Source organism: Nannospalax galili, unplaced genomic scaffold, assembly GCF_000622305.1.
Source record: "Nannospalax galili isolate Female #2095 unplaced genomic scaffold, S.galili_v1.0 scaffold115, whole genome shotgun sequence".
Lineage (NCBI taxonomy): Eukaryota > Metazoa > Chordata > Mammalia > Rodentia > Spalacidae > Nannospalax > Nannospalax galili.
Genome location: NW_008340588.1, coordinates 677251 through 695934, shown reverse-complemented (window position 1 = coordinate 695934; position 18684 = coordinate 677251). Strand labels below are relative to the sequence as shown.

Below are 18684 nucleotides of genomic sequence, written 5' to 3'. Positions count from 1 at the left end.
ATATATATTCTTAAGAGCCTACAAAGAAACTACCAGAGTAAGGAATAAATCTAACAAGGTGCAAAGACATAAGGTCAATGTGTAAAAAAGTCAATTCTATTGTCTTTATGTCAATGAATAACTGAAAAGTAAATTTTAACATTCCACTTATAATAGTAATTAAAAGTAACAAAATACACAGGAATAAATTAGCAAGTGTTGTACAGGCTCATAAACCTAAAAGTAAAACCATGTTGGCAACTAATTTGGGTAAAGGCCCTCAGCTCTGCACTCTATTTTCATTTCTTTCTCCTTCTTCTTTTATTTTTTTTTTAAAGAAAACAAATTGTAAAAACTGTTAACACTATTATAAGTTCCTTGGTATTATAAAAATAGGCTTTGGCTGGATTTGGCACATGGGCTGTAATTTGCTGACCCTTGTTACAAAATGTTCTCTGAGAGAATATAAAAAGATGTATTGATAGAGACTTCCTGTGGAGCCAAAAACTTAAGATTAGTAAATTGCCCATTTTGGCCAGAACCCTGGCTCTATGGCATTATTATAAGTCTTCTTTTTACATTAACAGAATTCATTTTTAGAACAGCCCTGAATTTATAGAAAACTGAACAGAAACTACACAGATGTCAAACATGTCTTCTGTCTGCCTGACAACCATTTCCCCATTAGTAACACCATTCCCTATGTGGCACAGCTGTCACCAGTGGCTCTATGACAGTACATTATTGTTAACTAAGGCACATTGTTTGTATTAGGGTTGCCTTTGTTGTTTAATTCTATGGGTTTTACCAAGTATATAATGTCATGTGGCCACCATTATTGTGCAGAATTATTTTAACTACTTTTAAAATCCCCCGTGCTGAACCTATCCTTTATCATTTATTTTATATAACAACATAACGAGTTCAATTTTCCCCAATACTGCCAGAGCTTGGGACACAAACTAGCAAACTAAAGAACAGATGTGTAAATAAACATCTTAACTAGTAACATAAAGCTCAAGGTCTCTGCTTTCTTCTCTGTGCCAGAAAGAGCTTTACAACTAGCATTCTCAATTTTGAAGCACAGGAAAGCTGTACTCTTTTTAGTCATGATAAAGTAGCTGCCAACAAAGAAAGGTTTTTATTCCAAAGTCTACTGGGAAGCTGTAGGTCATGGGCAGCTGAGGAAACTGCAAAGTCATTCTTAGAATTTCCAGATAACGAGCCATTTGCACTTTACAGGTGACCAGAAAGCATGCTTATCCCTTCACACCAGGCACTCTTGGAGCAAACACTCTGTGTTTAATTCTTTTAGAGACCTTATTTTGTGTGTGGCAAAACCAAGTAGTGGGCATAACAATAAAACAGAGTCAGAAGAACAATACATGTCCAAAAAAGAAAAGGAAGGCAAGAAGGTGAGCTAGTGTGGTGTTTAGAAAGGGAAGGGAGAGGAAAAGGAAGAAAGCAGAGTAGAAAAAGTACAGAAGTGAGCAGCCTATCAAGTTCTATAACACTAAACATAAACTAACATCAGTTTTCCCAAGAAACATAAAGAATATCAACCTGCAGAATTAAAAGTCAACTATTTGCTGTCTATAAAGGGCAAGTTCAGTAATACCAAGAACCATGCAAAACCACAGGGAAACAGATATGCAGGGGCAAGTAGGAGCAGATTAGTGGACCCAAGCTACAGGAGACAAGCAAATGACTTCATATTCACCAAAAAGGAGACTGCAGTAATGATCAGAATTCCATAGAGGCTACAAACACTGAAATATATGAGGTCAAATCTATTCGAAACACAAGAAGCAGCTAGAAATGCAATATTAGCTGCAGAAGTCAAAAGAACACTATTCATTCAGCATGTCAAAGTGGGCCACAATGCGACATGTTTAAGAATTTTGAGTGATTGGGGGCTGGAGAGATGAACCAGCAGTTAAGAGCACTTACTGCTCTTCCAGAGAGTTGGAGTTTGGTTCCCAGCATCCATGTCATGTAGTTCACAACTGTCTGTAACTCCAGCTCCAGGGGCTCTGATAACCCTCTTCTGGCATCTGTGGGCACTCACACATATATGCCAATGCCCACAGATGCATTCAGATAAATAAAATAAATATTAAAAAATAATTTTTAATAATAGTCATGTATGCACATATGTATTTAATATATAAAACATATACACACACACACACACACACTTCATTAAACTAGTATCATTGGTGGTTCATAATAGAGGTTTACAACTTCCCAGAAAAAATACTGTCCTAAAAGCATGAAAAGAAAACCTTCAAATTTTTCTGCATTTTCAGATGTTTTATACAAAGAATATGTATTACCTTTAACTGAAAAAGAAGAAACTGAAGACTGAAAGGAAAATTCACGCATACCCTTCATGTGCTGAACGTCTACTTGCTTTATTTTGCCCTTCTAATTTTATTGTCTCTAATTTTCTTGTGTTCATGATTTTACATTGCCACACGGAAAGTATATTTTTAAATGGCTCTGTATTCACTCTTGCACAATGCTAATTCTCAATAAGTTACTGCATTAATAACACAAACATACCTTTTCACATATGTCACCTAATGCTCCAGCTAAAACACGGTATGCACTGGTTTTCCCTCCAAATGGTTCTCCAACAATCATAAAACCATGACGCACAATCATCATTTCATATATCTGAAGGATTTTCTCAGAAAAGAATGAGGTCATTTGCAAATTCATGGAAACACAGTTGTCTTTGATAGCTGTCAGCAAGTCATTATAATCTGGTTTTGGTAATTTTACCCCAGGAAACAAATCTGATGTAATTCCCTGAGAATGGGGGGAAAATTTTATATTTTATATATTTATATTAAAAATATAAGTAGCTTTATATTAGCCAATAAATTAAAATATAAATGGAAAGAGACCTATCAAACTATAGTGTCCTAGTTTGTTTCTTCATTGCTATGACAAAATACTCTGACCAATACCAGCTTGGGGAAGAAAGGGTTTATTAGGCTTACATCTCCCAGGCCACAGTTCATCAGGGAGCCCACAATAGGAACTCAGGGCAGGAACCTGGAAGCAGGAGCTGGCGCACAGGCCATGGAGGAACACTGCTTACTGGTTTGCTTCCCTGGCCCCTGCTCAGCCTGCTTTCTTATGCAACACAGGCCCACCTGCCCAGGGGTGGCACCACCCACAGTGGGCTGGGCCCTCCCACATCACTCAAAAATCAAGAAGGTGACCCACGGACATGGCCACAGGCCAGTCCAATGAAGGCAATTCCCCAATTGAGGCTCCCTCAACTAGGTGTGTCAAGCTGACACTAAAGCTATCCAGCACATATAGCATTCCAAATCTTCATTTTCTAGTAGAGATTTTATACCTTGAGGTTTTACATTTAGTTTTGCAAACTAACTTTCAAATTTGGAAGCCTAACTGTTCCTAAACTTATTGTGAAGACTGCCATTTTGGTGTAAAGTGACAAATACATGACCAGAATCCAACAAGGACCCCATAAATAGACTCACACATACACAGCAACTTATTCACACAAACACACAAAATGAAGGCAATATAGTGAAGAAAAGAGTCTCATCAAAAATGGTTCTAGAACAATTAGCTTTGCCCAAATAATCAGCTTTAACCCATGCCCCATACATATCAGGAGTTAGCTCAGAAGTATTTTCAGTGTATATATTATATGGGTTGAATATTTTGTGTTGACCCAAAACCTCAAAATGAAGCCAAATGTGAAATTGGGTCTTATGTGTGTAGATATTTTAAGAAGTCACACTAGGTTAGGATGATGCTAAGAGAAAGGAGAGATAGATTCAGACACTGGGATGCAGGGAAGAGGACCATGAGATGACTGATTTACATGAGATTACAGTGAAGCTACCAGAGGCCGAGAAACAGCCAGGTGTGCACAGAGCTACCAGGAGCTAGGAAGAAGCAAGAAAGATTCTCTAAAAATAAAAAATAAAAAACCTTCAGAGGTGGCATGGTTTCCCAACACCCTGATTTAACCCTTCCTGCCTCCGGAACTGCACAAGGGTAAATGCTGTCTTCTGCTTATGTTTATAATCTTTGCTGTGGCATCCTTTGGGAGCTAAGACAACCACAGAACGTGTGTTTAGTGATAATTATGATCCCACATATAGTGCTTATGAATACATAATATCAATTACAAGGTCTAAGGGACTTACCTTTATAAACTGGTAAGCCTATTTTATAAGCTTCATTACAATTTATGGGAGAAATGATTATTCTTTTCTCACTCTGAAGGTAAAAGATAAATTTCAGAGGTGCTTGATGTGAAAGCATGTTTGATTTACACTTTAAAATTTGAGCTACCAACATAATCCAGTAAGTTTCCTTGTGACAAAGGAGAGAAAACAGCAACACCACAGTGTGGGTAAGAGCACACTGCAGCCCGACTGTGTGCTTAGAATCCTTGTTCATACTGTACTTTCCCCAAATACAATAAAGTAAATGACAGCAGACTGATCATAGAAACTGCTCATTATCAATATATCCTCCTCCTAGTTACTTATAACCTAATCTTAAAATGTAACAAGATTTTCAACCTTGGTTCTTATGTAAAATTATCCTTAAAAAAATAATTTCATGAAAAATAATTTCATCTCATTCTTTTAAAGAAATGTAACGCCTATTTAATCAAGTACCTATTCAGTGCTGAGGATTCAGTGATGTGTTAGCCAAATTATTTTTCTTCACAGTCTACATTCTCATGGACATTTTAACTGTGTATATTCATTACATTCTGTAGTTAAAAAATTCATGACTTAAAAAAAATTCAAGTTGTTGAAATCATCAAAGAAAACAAGCCAACTAAACACTCTTCAAATAAAAACAGGAATAATCTGTTTCTCCGTGCCATGTCATGTTTGTTCACAACACAAGTGTCTTGTAGAAAGCTTTGCCAACTTGGATGTTTGATAAAAACTGCACTATTCTAAGATTTTTGACACTCTGGAATAACTTACCTCAAAGAGTGGTAAATCATGGGATAAAAACTTTGGCAGATTTACATCAATAATAGATCTAAGTAGCAAAATTTCTTCATTTTCATTTGGATATTTCAGCTAAAAGAAAATAAGTCGTCATGAGGATTTCTTCATCAAACAATCCCTACAGGCAATTTAAACACATGCAAAAATATTGCTCACTTTTTTTTTCATTTTTTGAATTGTTTTAATTACAGAAACTGACATTTAAAGTACTTGAATTTCCTATTGGTTTGTACTATGAACCTCAGATGAACTAACTACTTTCCCATTGATGTGCTCAGTACGAAGCCAATACAGCATGAGAGTGGCCACTGCTGTGTACTGAGGCACACTTGCTGATCCTGGCATTTGAAACCAGTGATGGGTTAGTTATGGGGAAAAAATCAATAAAAGCAGGGTATTATTTTGAAAAGGTGTATTTAAAATTGAAACAAACAATATCCACTTATTTGCCCATAAATTTGATACCACAGTCTTTTTTTTTTTTTTTAATAGTGTAGAATTCTGTACCATTTTGGTTCTTTGTTTTGTTTCTACTTTTCTTTGTGACTGGGGTTTTTGTTTTGCTTTTGTTTTTACAAAAGCCACATTAACAATGCATCACCTACTGCATTCAGTTTTGTTGTTTTTATTCTGTTCCATAAGACAGATGTACGACCATTAAGTGTATCATTCTTCCACACTTCAGTTTCTCCATTTACACATTTGTTTCACCAACATCTAGTTCAAAGTCACAATTTTAGCATTTCATCACTAAATCTTTCTTAAAAGAATTAGTTTTCATAGAAACAAATCCTTTTTGTTTTTATATCATCAGTGTCACTCCCATGTAATTACATGACATACATGTTCCAACTGGCTTCAAAAAGGTTGAGGAGCAAGCAAGCTGGCTGTAGGTGAAGAATGTTGTGAGCTCTGATAGGAGTTGAAGTGGGAGGGTAGAGCACTGGGAGGCCAGCAGAGAGCCTACTGCAGACAACCCACTGGCTTCCTGCTTGCATGCTATGTATGTCAGCAAGTCCGCAGAGAAGGAGGAAAGGGTTGGCTTCTAAGTCAGTCAGGCGGAAGGTTTAAGGAAACTTAAACTTCTATGATATGCCAAAAGTTTATGACAAATCTGATTGAACTTGGAACTTGTTATTTATGCCTATATTAACATTCACATAATTAGTGCCAAACAAAATCTAACCTTAGAATTATTTCTCACACCTTAATTCTTTATTCAACATCTCATTCCGCAGTTTCTTCTACCATACAAAATGTCTTTTGTTTTCTAGAACTCCCTCTTGTTTTTCAAAAACATTAAAAAAAAAAAAAAGCTTTGTTCTTTATTAAGGGACTTAATAAAGTGCAAAGTCCACAGATGCTTGGCTGTCAGTCTTCAGATCTCCCAGAGGTCAAAGTTTACTCTGCTCATCTGGACTTCGTTTTTTGATAAATGCAACTGAAAATGAATTATGAAGTGTCAGAATCCCATGTTGTTATTTGAGAGGCTATTATTTTAAAGCAAATGTTTAAATTGTCTCTTGATGTAATAGAAACAAACTTGATAATATTCAAGCCAAAACATTCAACAATTCTAAATTAGCTTTTGACAAAGAATGATAGGATTCATTTGCAGGATTCATTTGCAGCCTAACTTTAATAGCTCAATTCCACAGTCAAGATTTCAGTGATGGCAGGCACGAGGACAACGCATTATCTTTCCCATTATCTGGCCATGAAGTAATCCTGACATGCCAGGTTAGTACAAATTGGTGCTTCTAGGCACTTGTGTTTATTGCAAATAAACAATGGCTTGAAGTTATGTTAGGCTAATGTGAACTAGAATATTACCACTATATATCACAAGTATTGATAACATTATTATAGAGGATAAAAATGCATACCATTGTTCTTAATCATGTAGGGTATATTTTAAAATCTGTAATGTCTACAAATCAGGAATGTGAACATTTTGTAAACTCCAAGGTCACATTTTGGGTTCTGCTCTTGACAACAACTTATCTTGCCTTCATAAAGCATTAACAAGTATCCATTTCTATTACATGGTTCCACTTCCAATAAGAAGTTAACCAAGTCTTAAATTACTTGGCATTCTTACATATACAGTTATGATTTTAAAGTGTAAACATTTTATTGTTAATCTGTTACTGAGAGTCCACAAGTGGTTTTGATTGGTAATTATATTAAGTGACAATGTGTAGTAGGGCTTTCTGTGTTTATTAATTATAAATTATTCTCTTTAAAGTGCTATTTATTATATAAATAGAAAACCTTTAAAATACTTCTTGACTGTAGATCATGGGATAAAATTTTTTAAATAAAAATAAAAATCTTCAAAATATTTCTTGATGGCAATTGTGTTATTTGACAATACCCAGTTTCATATATATATATAAATTCAAGCCATGAAAAATTGTACAAGGATTTTCAACACATTATAAAACCTTATTTTCATTGTAGGCAAGATAATTACTTTATTTCAGCTAGTTAATGAAACTAACCAGATACTGGAACTCTGTGAAGACACCTAGTCCTAGTCACAAATAGAAACTTTAGGAGCCAGAAGCACTAGGTTCTACCTTTAGATTCCCAGCAGCTGTGAGTACAGACTTGACGGCACGCATTCCATAGTCGTAGTGATGTTGAGAGGACAGCTGCTCTGAGCACAGGCGATAGGTAGCCACAATTTTTACTGACAGCGGACGAGCAGTGACAAAGCCGCAGGAGTACAGGACTATCTCTGCAATCATGGCGTAGTCAGGGACCATCATCGCTACCGTCCGAAAGAGAGCCTACAAGTGCACAGGAAAGGGGCTTTCAGAAAGAGCCCTGTTCTGTGCTTCATAATATGCTATGATTTTTATGCTCTTCTACAGTAATTACATACTTATTAATAAAGCTTGTTATTGAATAAGTGTTCATTACAATGTCAATCATATGCACAAAACAATTTAAAAATTGGTTTTCTACTATGCCTTATATAGAATAAGTAAATCATTGACTTTTTATAAACTGTTCTGTTTATTTTTTTAAATATTTTATTTATTTTATGTGTATGAGTGTATTGCCTGTATATATGTAAGTGCACCAGTGTTCTGCAATGCACGCAGAGGTCAGAAGAGGGCATTGGATCCCCAGGAACTGGAGTTATGAACTGTTGTTAGCTGCCATGTAGGTGCTGGGAACCTAACCTGGGTCCTCTGCAAGAGCATCCAATGTACTTAACTCTCCAGCCATCTCTCCAGCTGTATGGAGCCATCTCTCCAGCCCCAGTATCTACATGCTTATGTATCAGTTATGCTATGTTCTTTGTGGAAAGCAACATGTTACAAGAAAAAGAACATCAGACTGCTAGGATGTCTCTAAGTCCTGCCTCTCACCCAGGCTGATGAGAAAGAGCCTGCTGCTTGAAGCCTGGATATCAATCACAGCTCTCTAGGGAGCCAAATCATTTTACAACTTGGGGTTGATCAGGCCACCATAACAACATGACTACATTCATTTGGTAGGTGAACTATTTGGGGAAATTCTGAACCCTTTGAGTTTGTAGTGGCCTGACCAGTCCCTTTGCACAGGAGTGGGGAAAATAAGGGAATAAGTCATGGGTGGTTATTATTAGAAATAAATCATTTTGAAAATTATGAAGATATATTCAGGATATTTTAAAAATTATGGAACAAATAGATGCCATGTGATGGAAAGTAAATATAAAATTAAATATATTTTTAAAGAATAAATATGAAATTTTAGGTTTAGAATATTAGTGTGCATCAGGGTTCACTTTAATAGATTCCCTATTAAACATGACTTTCTTGGACTAAAGAAGAAAAGTCATTCTTCAAGGAAATGGAAAATGCTCTATGGTGATTAGTAACTGTATTCACATAGTTCATAGCCACTCTGGAAATCAGTTAGATTACCAAACATATAAGGTAGATAAAAACACATGACATCTGGCTTAGGTGGTCTACTATGATTCTTAGAATTTTGAGAACAACTAAGATATCTGCATCACGCAAGATGCTTCTAACATATTATATAAATTGCTAGAGTTCAGATCTCCAGCACCCATGTCAAATGCTGGGCACAGCAACACATTCCTGCAATCGCAGTGGTGGGAAGGCAGAGATGAGAGGATCCCTGGGGTTTGTTGGCATGCCAGTCTTGCCAAATTAGTGAGTTCCAATCTCAGTGAGAGTCTCTATCTCAGAAAAATAAGGTGGAAAGGAGATTGAGGAAGATACTCAGTATCAACTCTGGCCACCACACACACAAGCACAACTGCACATACTCCCACACACAAGAATAAAATGTCAAAAAATACAGCCGGAGGGGCTGGAGAGATGGCTCAGTGGTTAAGAGCACTGACTGCTCTTGCAGAGGACCCAAGTTTGATTCCCAGCACCCACCACATGGTGGCTACGAACCATCCTTAACTCCAGTTCCATGGGAATCCAGAGCCCTCTTCTGACCTCCGCATTGCACAACACGGGTGCACTCACATACATGAAGGCAATACACTCATACACACAAAATAAAAATAACAAAATATTAATATATGGAGCAAGTACCTTGGAATCCAGACTCTTACACAATGTTTTAACCAATGTATACAGAGGCAAAACATCATAGGAGATCTTGAGTTAACAACTATTAGAGTAGTTTTTAATCTAAAATAGAGCTTCCCTACACTGGAAAATGTGCTTGAGAAATTGCAGATTTTAATCCAGATGTAACAGAATGTTACAATGGGATTCTTTCTGCAAGAAATAATGTTTATCAGTTATCACAATATATGTAAACCACACAATATGCAAAATTTACAAAAGAATTGTACATAATCACTCTTATCTACTTGTAGATCATAAAGTATTTGAGGGATTAAGCAAGTGGGGATTTGTGAAAAGATTTTCTTTGCCAGGAGCTGCTTTTATGATGTGAATGAGCCCCACAATTCCCCACACTGCCCCAAGTACAATGAGAGAACGGGAGGCATGCCTGCATATGTGGGGGATAGATAGCAGTGGGGATATGGATTCATGTCGGAGGAAACAAAAATACCTTGTGGCCATAAGCTTAATGCTCAAAGTTTGCTAAGAGAGGATGAACAAGCTACACATGATAAAGGACAGAGCCCAGCTGCCCAACACCTCTCCTGGCAGACTGAAAGCTAACTATAAAGTTGGAGAACTGGCCACCAGAGGCCCAGGAAAAGAGATGGAATGAGAACTGGAGAAACTGGATCCATCACCCAAGGCTCAGGCTTCAGAAGAGAAGAGACCTAACAGAGGAGTCCCTGAGGAACCCACAGACATTGACACACCAAGGTTCAATCATGAACCTCTGTCAGGTCCAGAACTTAGCCCACAGTCATGCCTGAACTGTGTGCATGCTGAGTGGTTCATGCAGACTGAATTCATTTGTCAGGCAGGGAAGTGACAGCTTAGCAGAACAGTCCAGAGAGAGCAAACATCAAACCGAAAGGCAAGGAGCATTCAGAGACTACCAAGACCCTTGTGTCAGACTGATACAGGGAAATGGCAGCACACACGCATTAACTGAAAAGTAGCCAGTTTCTTGGCTAAAAGTCCAAATGTCCTTGGTTCTCTTAGCAACATACTCTGTTCCAAAGGCCAAAAATGTCAAAAGTATTTGGGAGTGCTTATCTAATCCCTAAAAGATTTTAGGGTTACCTCTTCAGAGGGAGGAATGTTAGAGTAGCAAAAGCCCCATTTGGAAAAAAAAAAAAAAAGAGTACAAGAAGTTGTTCAGGAAAAAGTGAAGGGGAGATATGGGAGGAGTTGGAGGGGAGGGAGTGGGTATGGATTTGATCAAAACACCTGTGAAAGAAAAGTTCCCAAAAAGAACTCCTGCACCTTGGACAGAACTTCCTACAAGGCTCACCAACTGGTTATCACTCTGGAGATTGGAGATTGTGGAGTTTGGAATGTTGCAGGTCCAGAGTCTAATTACCATTTATCTCAGGCCATCATTAGCCCCCTAAACAGCCACTCCTTGCCCACCTCTGTTTCTGATCTAACATCCTGTGACTAACAGATAAAAACCTTTTAGAATGTATTAACTTAGCAGACCACTCGGTCTCACCAATCAAAAGGCTAAGAACATCATCAGATAGCATCTGAGACCTATAGTAAAGAACCCCTAACTTTGCTGTGACCTGCCTACTGAATGCATCCTCCAATATTTGAAAAGAGTCTTGATTTGACTTTTCTTTGTTCTGTTACTATAAAAATGTAATATAACTGTTACCACGCTGGAACATGGAATTTGGGGTAACCTGAATCTGTGTTCCTGGGCCATGGTCACTCATATTTGGCTCCAGAATAAACTATTTCTTATCCCCTTTGAGGTGAGAGTTATGTTTTTGTGTCAACACACCTTATATGCATGTATGAAATTCTCAATATTTTTTTTTAAGTTAAAAAAAAAAAGATTCTCGGGGCTGGATAGATGGCTCAGCTGGTTGTTCGTGAAGAAGACCCAGGTTCAAATCCCAGCACCCATATGGCAGCTAACAACTGTCCATAACTCCAGTCCCAGGGGATCCAACAGCCTCTTCTGACCTCTGCGGGCATTGCACGACATGGGTGTACTTACCTACATACAGGTAATACACACATATACATAAAATAAAAATAATAAATAAAATTTTTAAAAAGATTCTCATAGTCTGTAATAAGAAACTCGAATTTTATTTTTGTAGGCAAAAAGGAGCCTAGTCATTTTTTAAGACCTTTTAAAAAATTTAAAATTGGGGGCTAGAGAGATGGCTCAGCAGTTAAGAGCACTGATTGCTCTTGCAGAGGACCCAGGTTCGATTCCCAGCACCCACATGGTGGCTATAAACCATCCTTAACTCCAGTTGCAGGGGAATCTGACACCCTCTTCTGACTTCCACAGCATTGCACGACATGGGTGCACTCCCACACATGCAGGCAATACACTCATACACATAAAATAAAATTAAATAAAATATATAAATTTTTAAAAAATTATGTACATATGTATGTATCTGTGTGGAGGTCTGTGCATGTATGAGTGTAGGTACCCATGGAGGCCTGAAGAAGGCATCAGTTCCCCCAGAGTTGGAGTTATAGGTGCTGTGAGCCACGTGATGTAGGTGCTGGAAACTAAACTCTGGTCCTCTGCAAGAGCAGAGCTTTCCATTAACTATTAACCCATCTCCCAGTAGTTATTTTTTCTGTCTGGAAATTATATATTAGATTTATTTGATGAAAGACATTGGTAGTATTGCAACAGGGAATTCATGATAATGAACTCCAGCTGGGAAGGCACTGGTGCCAAGGGAGCTGCCTCAACAGAATGCCCAGAAGAAGAGTGAAGAAGTGAGGAGGTGTGGCAATGGGGATGGACAGGAGCAACAGGAATTATAGAGTCATCAAAGAAGAGGGTTTGGTGACTGAATCACCAAGTGAAGCTGGATAAGGGTTCAAGAGCGAGGATACAGACTGGTAATAATACTTTCTTGGGCCCAGAATTATTTTTAAAGGACCACAAAACTCACTTTAGACTTGTTAGAAACTTCTCTTTCTTCTGAGACAAAGTCTCAGTACCTATGTAGTCAAGGTTGACCTGAACTCCTGATCTTCCTGCTCCTGCCTTCTGAGCACTGAATTACAGGCTTGGGTCACCACACCCAGCTAGGCATTTTCATATATACTTGAAAACTGATATCTGTAGCAACTCCAGCCACAAAGACAGCACAGCAGGAGGAATAGTGACAACAAAACTATCAGAGATGGAGCAGAGCTTTTGGCTTACTATAGAAGGAAAATGCACTACTCCAGGAACCACAGGATGAACATTTTATATTATTTCAGCATGTATACCATGGAACAGTCTGCCTAGGGCATTAGCAGATTTGACCAATCATGGTTGCCAGCTGTTTATGACTAGTTTCTCGCAGATTGTTGCTTTCCTGCTTTATAAATATTTATACATTCAGGTTGATGGTACTGAATAAAAAAAGAGTAACATAAGTGAATGCATAACAGAATTGCTACAAAAAGCTTTCCAATTGTCATGAAAGTCACAAAATACTTTTTAAAGGATTTAGAACTGCTCTCTTTTAAAATTTTAAAATTACATTTACTGAGGGGGCATGAATGCCACAGTCTGCATGTGGAGGTCAGAGTTCAACTTGAGGGAGTCACTTCTATCCCTTGAACAGATAGATCCTGGTCTCATATCCTTAGGCTTGATACAGGTGTCTTTACCCATGAGTTATTTCTCTGGCCCTCACTTCTCATTTTGAAATCATATGTTCCTACACTAAGACAGAGTGCTGAATCACCTGATCTAACACATACAGGGATAAAGTGGAAATACAAAGATATTTGGAAGCAATTAGTCATATTTGATGACTTCTCGGTGTAAAAGGGAAATTACCCTTTTATTCCGAGGAGCTGTGGCTCTAAGCATGTGAGCAGAGGAAACAGATGGGATTTAGTCAGAAAACTACAATCACCGTGCCATTCTCCAACGTTGTTCCTGGCAAACAAACCACAAACATGCAATTCATCAGCAAAGTATATAAAATGGTGAACAAAAGTATGGATAAAATGTCATATTTCACTAATAAAGAGTGGACTTTTTAGGTGAAAGTTCTGCTCTATTCAACTAGGAAAATGTTTTGTCTTTTTTAACTTCAAAACCACATGTTGTGTGTCATTGAGAACTGGGAGTCTATATGGAAGGCGAACTGCTCACTTTGGGTGAAGGCAGTTCAGCTAAAAGTGGCTCACAACAGAGAGAGGCCTGAAGTAGGAGCTGTCTGTCCTGGAACTGTTTATAATACAGGAAAATTGAAAGCCACCTAATGTCTATCAGTAAAGACTTAGTGCAGTGAATGTGTTTACAGTTTGCATTATGTTTATAAAGATGGAGAAATGCTCATTACCAATTAAAATTAACTTAAAAAAACCTATCTATACACAATTGTTGGACTTGAACATTTTTTAAGCATGTAAAACTGTAAAGATAAAATAAGCAGCTGGATGCATAATTTCCTGTATTTTCTAACTTGCTATAATCAATACTATTTTAAAATGATAAAAATGTTGAAACTGTGCCTGGTGTCTATATTTATTTTGCAAAGATATCTGAATCTTTAAACATCTTCTGGAGTAATTCTCTAAAGTTTTGTGCATAAAAGTAGATCTTTTGCATACAATTCTATGACAACATATGATCTCTTTTTTACCTTAGCTTTGTAAATTGTGGAAAGGAAATAGATTCTGTAATTAAACCCTCCATACCTTCAGATTATCTGGCAGCTCTGACCGCCCAGCATACCCAGGGTTCATTGTAATAAAGACAGCACATGTGGGGTCAAGTTTTAGTTCGGTTCCTTCAAACACTAGTATTTTAGTGCCTGCATTAATACCTGTGGGTAGTCACAAGTTAAATGACTTAGTACACAGATACATGTAGCTTGTGTAATTCATTACCCCCCTGGCCCCCATGTTTCTTCTATCATCATATACTGCAGAGACAGTATAGTTCATTACCTCTTTGGATAGTAAGGATTTGTTGAGCAACCACGGAAAGTACTTCCAAATCAATTCTGTTAAACTCATCAAAGCAAGCCCAGGCGCCACAAGATAACAGTCCCTGAGAGAAAAGAATAATGAAAATTTTCAACTTTATCTGATTGAATATTACATTGAAATGTTGCATTTTCACCTGATCTTTTCAGGGATTTAATATCCTATCAAGAAAATTGCTTATTCACCTTTATCTTTAAAGACAGCTCATTTTTTTCATTACCAATTCATTATTTTTCATGAATAAGAGTTTGATCAACTGGAAATTTTTCCACTTATTGCCTTTGGTCATGTATATTTTTAGGCATTTAGATGTACACCTATAATTTCCAGACCATTACTTTTTATTTACAAGTTGATTTTATATGCTTTTTCAAAGAATGGGTTGCAATAATCTTCTGTGCAACCTGACTTCTGTTGCTAGAGAGACTGCTTATGGTCAGAGTACCCACACAGCACACTAACATAGTTTAAGACCCCAGTTTCTAATTCTGTGTAGCAGCTCCTCACAAATATGTGCTATTTAATCATAAAGGGAAAAAATGGAACAAAATAAGTAACTTTGTTTAAATTCAGACTTACTTTTTAAAAACATAAATGTAAACAAACATTTATGGTGAACACATATATGTGTGTGTGTGTGTGTGTGTGTGTGTGTGTGTGTGTGTGTTACCAAGTATCTGGTATGTATCAGGTGTGACACTTGGTACTTTAAAAATATTTAAAAAATTTTTTAAATGCTGGAAAACTGAGGCTATTTGAAATGAACTGCTAAGTAATTGGCATAAAGCCACAAAGATAGTAGTGCTGCCCTTGGGCTTGTAGACACTGCATTCTACTCAGCCACATTGGATTAAATATGAGCTTGATGCATGTCAAAGACCAGTAAATTTTCAGAGAGGCCACTACCTATTACTTTGCTTTCCAACAGATCATATAACAAAAGGATCAGTAATCACAGAAAACAGAATGCTTATCAGCATATATGCAAATATGCAGATTGTGAACTTCTTTTGTAAAACGCTGATTGATTATAAGGTGCTCCACTGTTCAGCATTGAACAGCACATAGAAAGTGTCTGTACAATCAACTAGTACTCATCAATAAGCAAATGCAGTTCCGTTGTCTATCAGTCTAAATCAAAGAACGAAGAATATTACTACACAGACTCGAAAACTAGGAGGTAGATGCTGGACCATGCTTTACACACATAGGAATATAACGATTATTCAAACTACATATAGGATTGCTAAAATTTCCTACTTATCTCTTAGTCATATAGAAAGCTTACATGTCATTACGGAGGGTGAATACATCATTTGTATGGTTTATTGATATTTTATTCCTTATTATTTTTATTTCCTTTAAAAAATATTACTCAGGGGCTGAAGAGATGGCTCAGTGGTTAAGAACACTGACTGTTCTTGCAGAAGACCCAGGTTGGAATCCCAGCACCCATATAGCAGCTAACAACTATCTGTAACTCCAGTTCCAGGGTATCTGACAATCTCTTTTGTTCTTTGCGCACATTGCATGACACAGGTGCACTATCTACATGCAGGCAATACATACATACAAATAAAATAAAAAAATAATAAATAAAATAAAATAGTATTACTCAGTTTTTGCAACACAACTGTAAAACCTTATAAAACTCCCAATTTGAGAAATGACCAGGGAAAATTCAGTCAGGAAACAGTTGAATGTACTGGGTAAAACTAGTGTATTTTTTGTTGTTGCTAGTTTAATTTCTTAAATTGTTATTTTGCTGAGGAAAATTTACAAAAGTAAATACTAAAGAATACATTTACTTTGAAAACTACAGAAAAATAAAAACAAGTAAATACAATGGCCATAATCTCAAATGGATTGTGCTGTGATCAACTGTGCCACTTAGCATTTTTAAAAATTATAGGTTCTAACACCAAGCTGCTAATGTGGTTTATAAACAAGCGCTTTACATCTTTTTAAAAAATATTTTATTTATTATTTTTATTTTATGTGTGCATGTGTTGCCTGCATGTAGGCAAGTACACCCGTATCGTGCAATGCCCACAGAGGAGAGAAGAGGCTGTTGGATTCCCTGAAACTGGAGTTATGGACAGTTGTTAGCTGTCATGTGGGTACAGGGACTCGAACCCAGGTGTTCTGCAAGAACAGTGTTCTTAACATCTAAGCCATCTCTCCAGCCCCCACACTTTGCATCTTTAACTCACCTTTTTACACTCTTAAGACCTTTACAAGTAGACTCTGACAGAGTTGGAAAAATAAAACATGTGGGAGCTTTGAGTCAGCCATGTGGCAAAGCATCTTTTGGGCCTGGAAGATAGCTCAGTTGGTAAAGTGCTTGTCACACAAACATGAGGACCTGAATTCAATCCCCAACACCCATGTGAAAAAAAAAAAAAAAAAAAAAAAAAAAAAAGCTGGGCATGATGGCGCATGCTTGTGACCCCAGTGATGGGGAGGTAGAGACTGGTGGATGCCTAGGACTCACTGGACAGCCAGTCCAGCCTAGTGGGCAAGTTCTAAACCAGTAAGAGTCACTGTCCTAAAACATAAAGTGGAGCACAAGTGAGGAGGATCCCCAGTGTGGACCTCTGGCCTCTGGCACAAACTTGTATGCATACCCGCACACATGGGCACATGGGCACATACATGGACACATATACACACCCATTAAAGATGAAACAAGGGGGCTTGAGAGATGGCCCAATGGTTAAGAGCACTGAATGCCCTTCCAGAAGACACAGGCTCAATTCCAGCACCCACATGGAGGCTAGCAACTGTTCATAACTCTAGTTTCAGGAGATCCAATGCCCTTGTCTAACCTCTGTGGGCATTGCATGACACAGGTGTAATTACATACATGCAGGCCATATACTCATACACATAAGAAATAAAAATGATAAAATAATTTTTTAAAAATGAAACAAGAATTATACATTTCAGATGAAAAGATTACCTAGGATGTGTCTACAAAAGTAAATTAATGGGACTGGAGTGATGGCTCTGTGGTTAGGAGTACTAGCTGCTCTTGCAGAGGACCCAGGTTCAGTTCCCAGCATCCACATGGTAGTCCACAACCATTCATAATTCCAGTCCCAAGGGATTCAACACCTTCTTCTGGCCTCTGTAGGCACTGTATGCAAGGGTGCACACACACACACACACACACACACACACACACACACACACACGCAAAGCACCCATACACATAAAATTAAAATAAATAATTTTTTTAAATGTTAAGATATTAGTGAATCCTGGAAACTTTCTGATAACAAGACATACAGGTTAAAGAAAACTTTGGAATCCCACAGCATTTATGTAGTGGTTCTCAACCTTACATCTGCCCCAGTATATTCAAAGGACTGACTCACTCATTCACATCGGAAATAGTGACCCACTACAGCAGGGAATGGAGGGGGAGGCAGACCTTCCAGACCAAGTTTTGATACAACTCCACTCTCCTTAAGAACCGTTGAGGCAGTGCTATAATTTTTACCTTTACAAGACATAGTAAATCTCCATTGTGTTTCATTATAAACCCCTTTCAACTCTTACCAGCCATTCCTACTGTAAAGAAATAGAGTCAACCCAAACCTTAAAGAATTTTCCTAAAGCCAAATAATCCAGCCCATCAGAGCAGTTGAAAACAATGCATTGTTTGGCTACAGCTTTTGCTAAGTCCTTGGTAGTTTCTGTCTTTCCGGTGCCAGCTGGACCTTCAGGTGCTCCTCCAAGGTGCAGGTGAAGGGCTCCAAATAGGGTCCTAAAGTAGAAGACATGGACAGTCTATGTAGAATGCAGTGATTTTATAAATGAACAAGACAAAAGGAAGAAAAGTTTAAATGAAATCCAAGCTGCTAGCTCCTCTGCAATAATTTCTTCCTTCCCATTAAGCTTAATACACACACACACACACACACACACACACACACACACACGTGACACATTTAGAACAAATGCCCTTCTGGAATTCAATGCTGACAATATGGAGAATCCAGGTGACACTGTGAATACCCCAGCCTATTACAATAAGCATATGGAAATGTCACATGAAAGAAAATAATTTTAAAGTGCAAGTC

At 37.6% G+C, this 18684-nt stretch overlaps 1 protein-coding gene across 1 annotated transcript in view; it reads right to left on the bottom strand.

Moving 5' to 3' along the window:
• Positions 1–18684, bottom strand: part of Dnah7 (dynein axonemal heavy chain 7) — a 285457-nt gene that overhangs the window by 158758 nt on the left and 108015 nt on the right. Inside the window, exons 25-30 of the mRNA XM_008835602.2 lie at positions 18200–18368; positions 14558–14660; positions 14306–14433; positions 7586–7798; positions 4977–5075; positions 2545–2793 (exon numbers count right to left, since the gene is read on the bottom strand). Of these exons, the coding sequence (XP_008833824.1) occupies positions 2545–2793; positions 4977–5075; positions 7586–7798; positions 14306–14433; positions 14558–14660; positions 18200–18368 (961 nt within the window). The remainder of the gene's footprint in view (positions 1–2544; positions 2794–4976; positions 5076–7585; positions 7799–14305; positions 14434–14557; positions 14661–18199; positions 18369–18684) is intronic.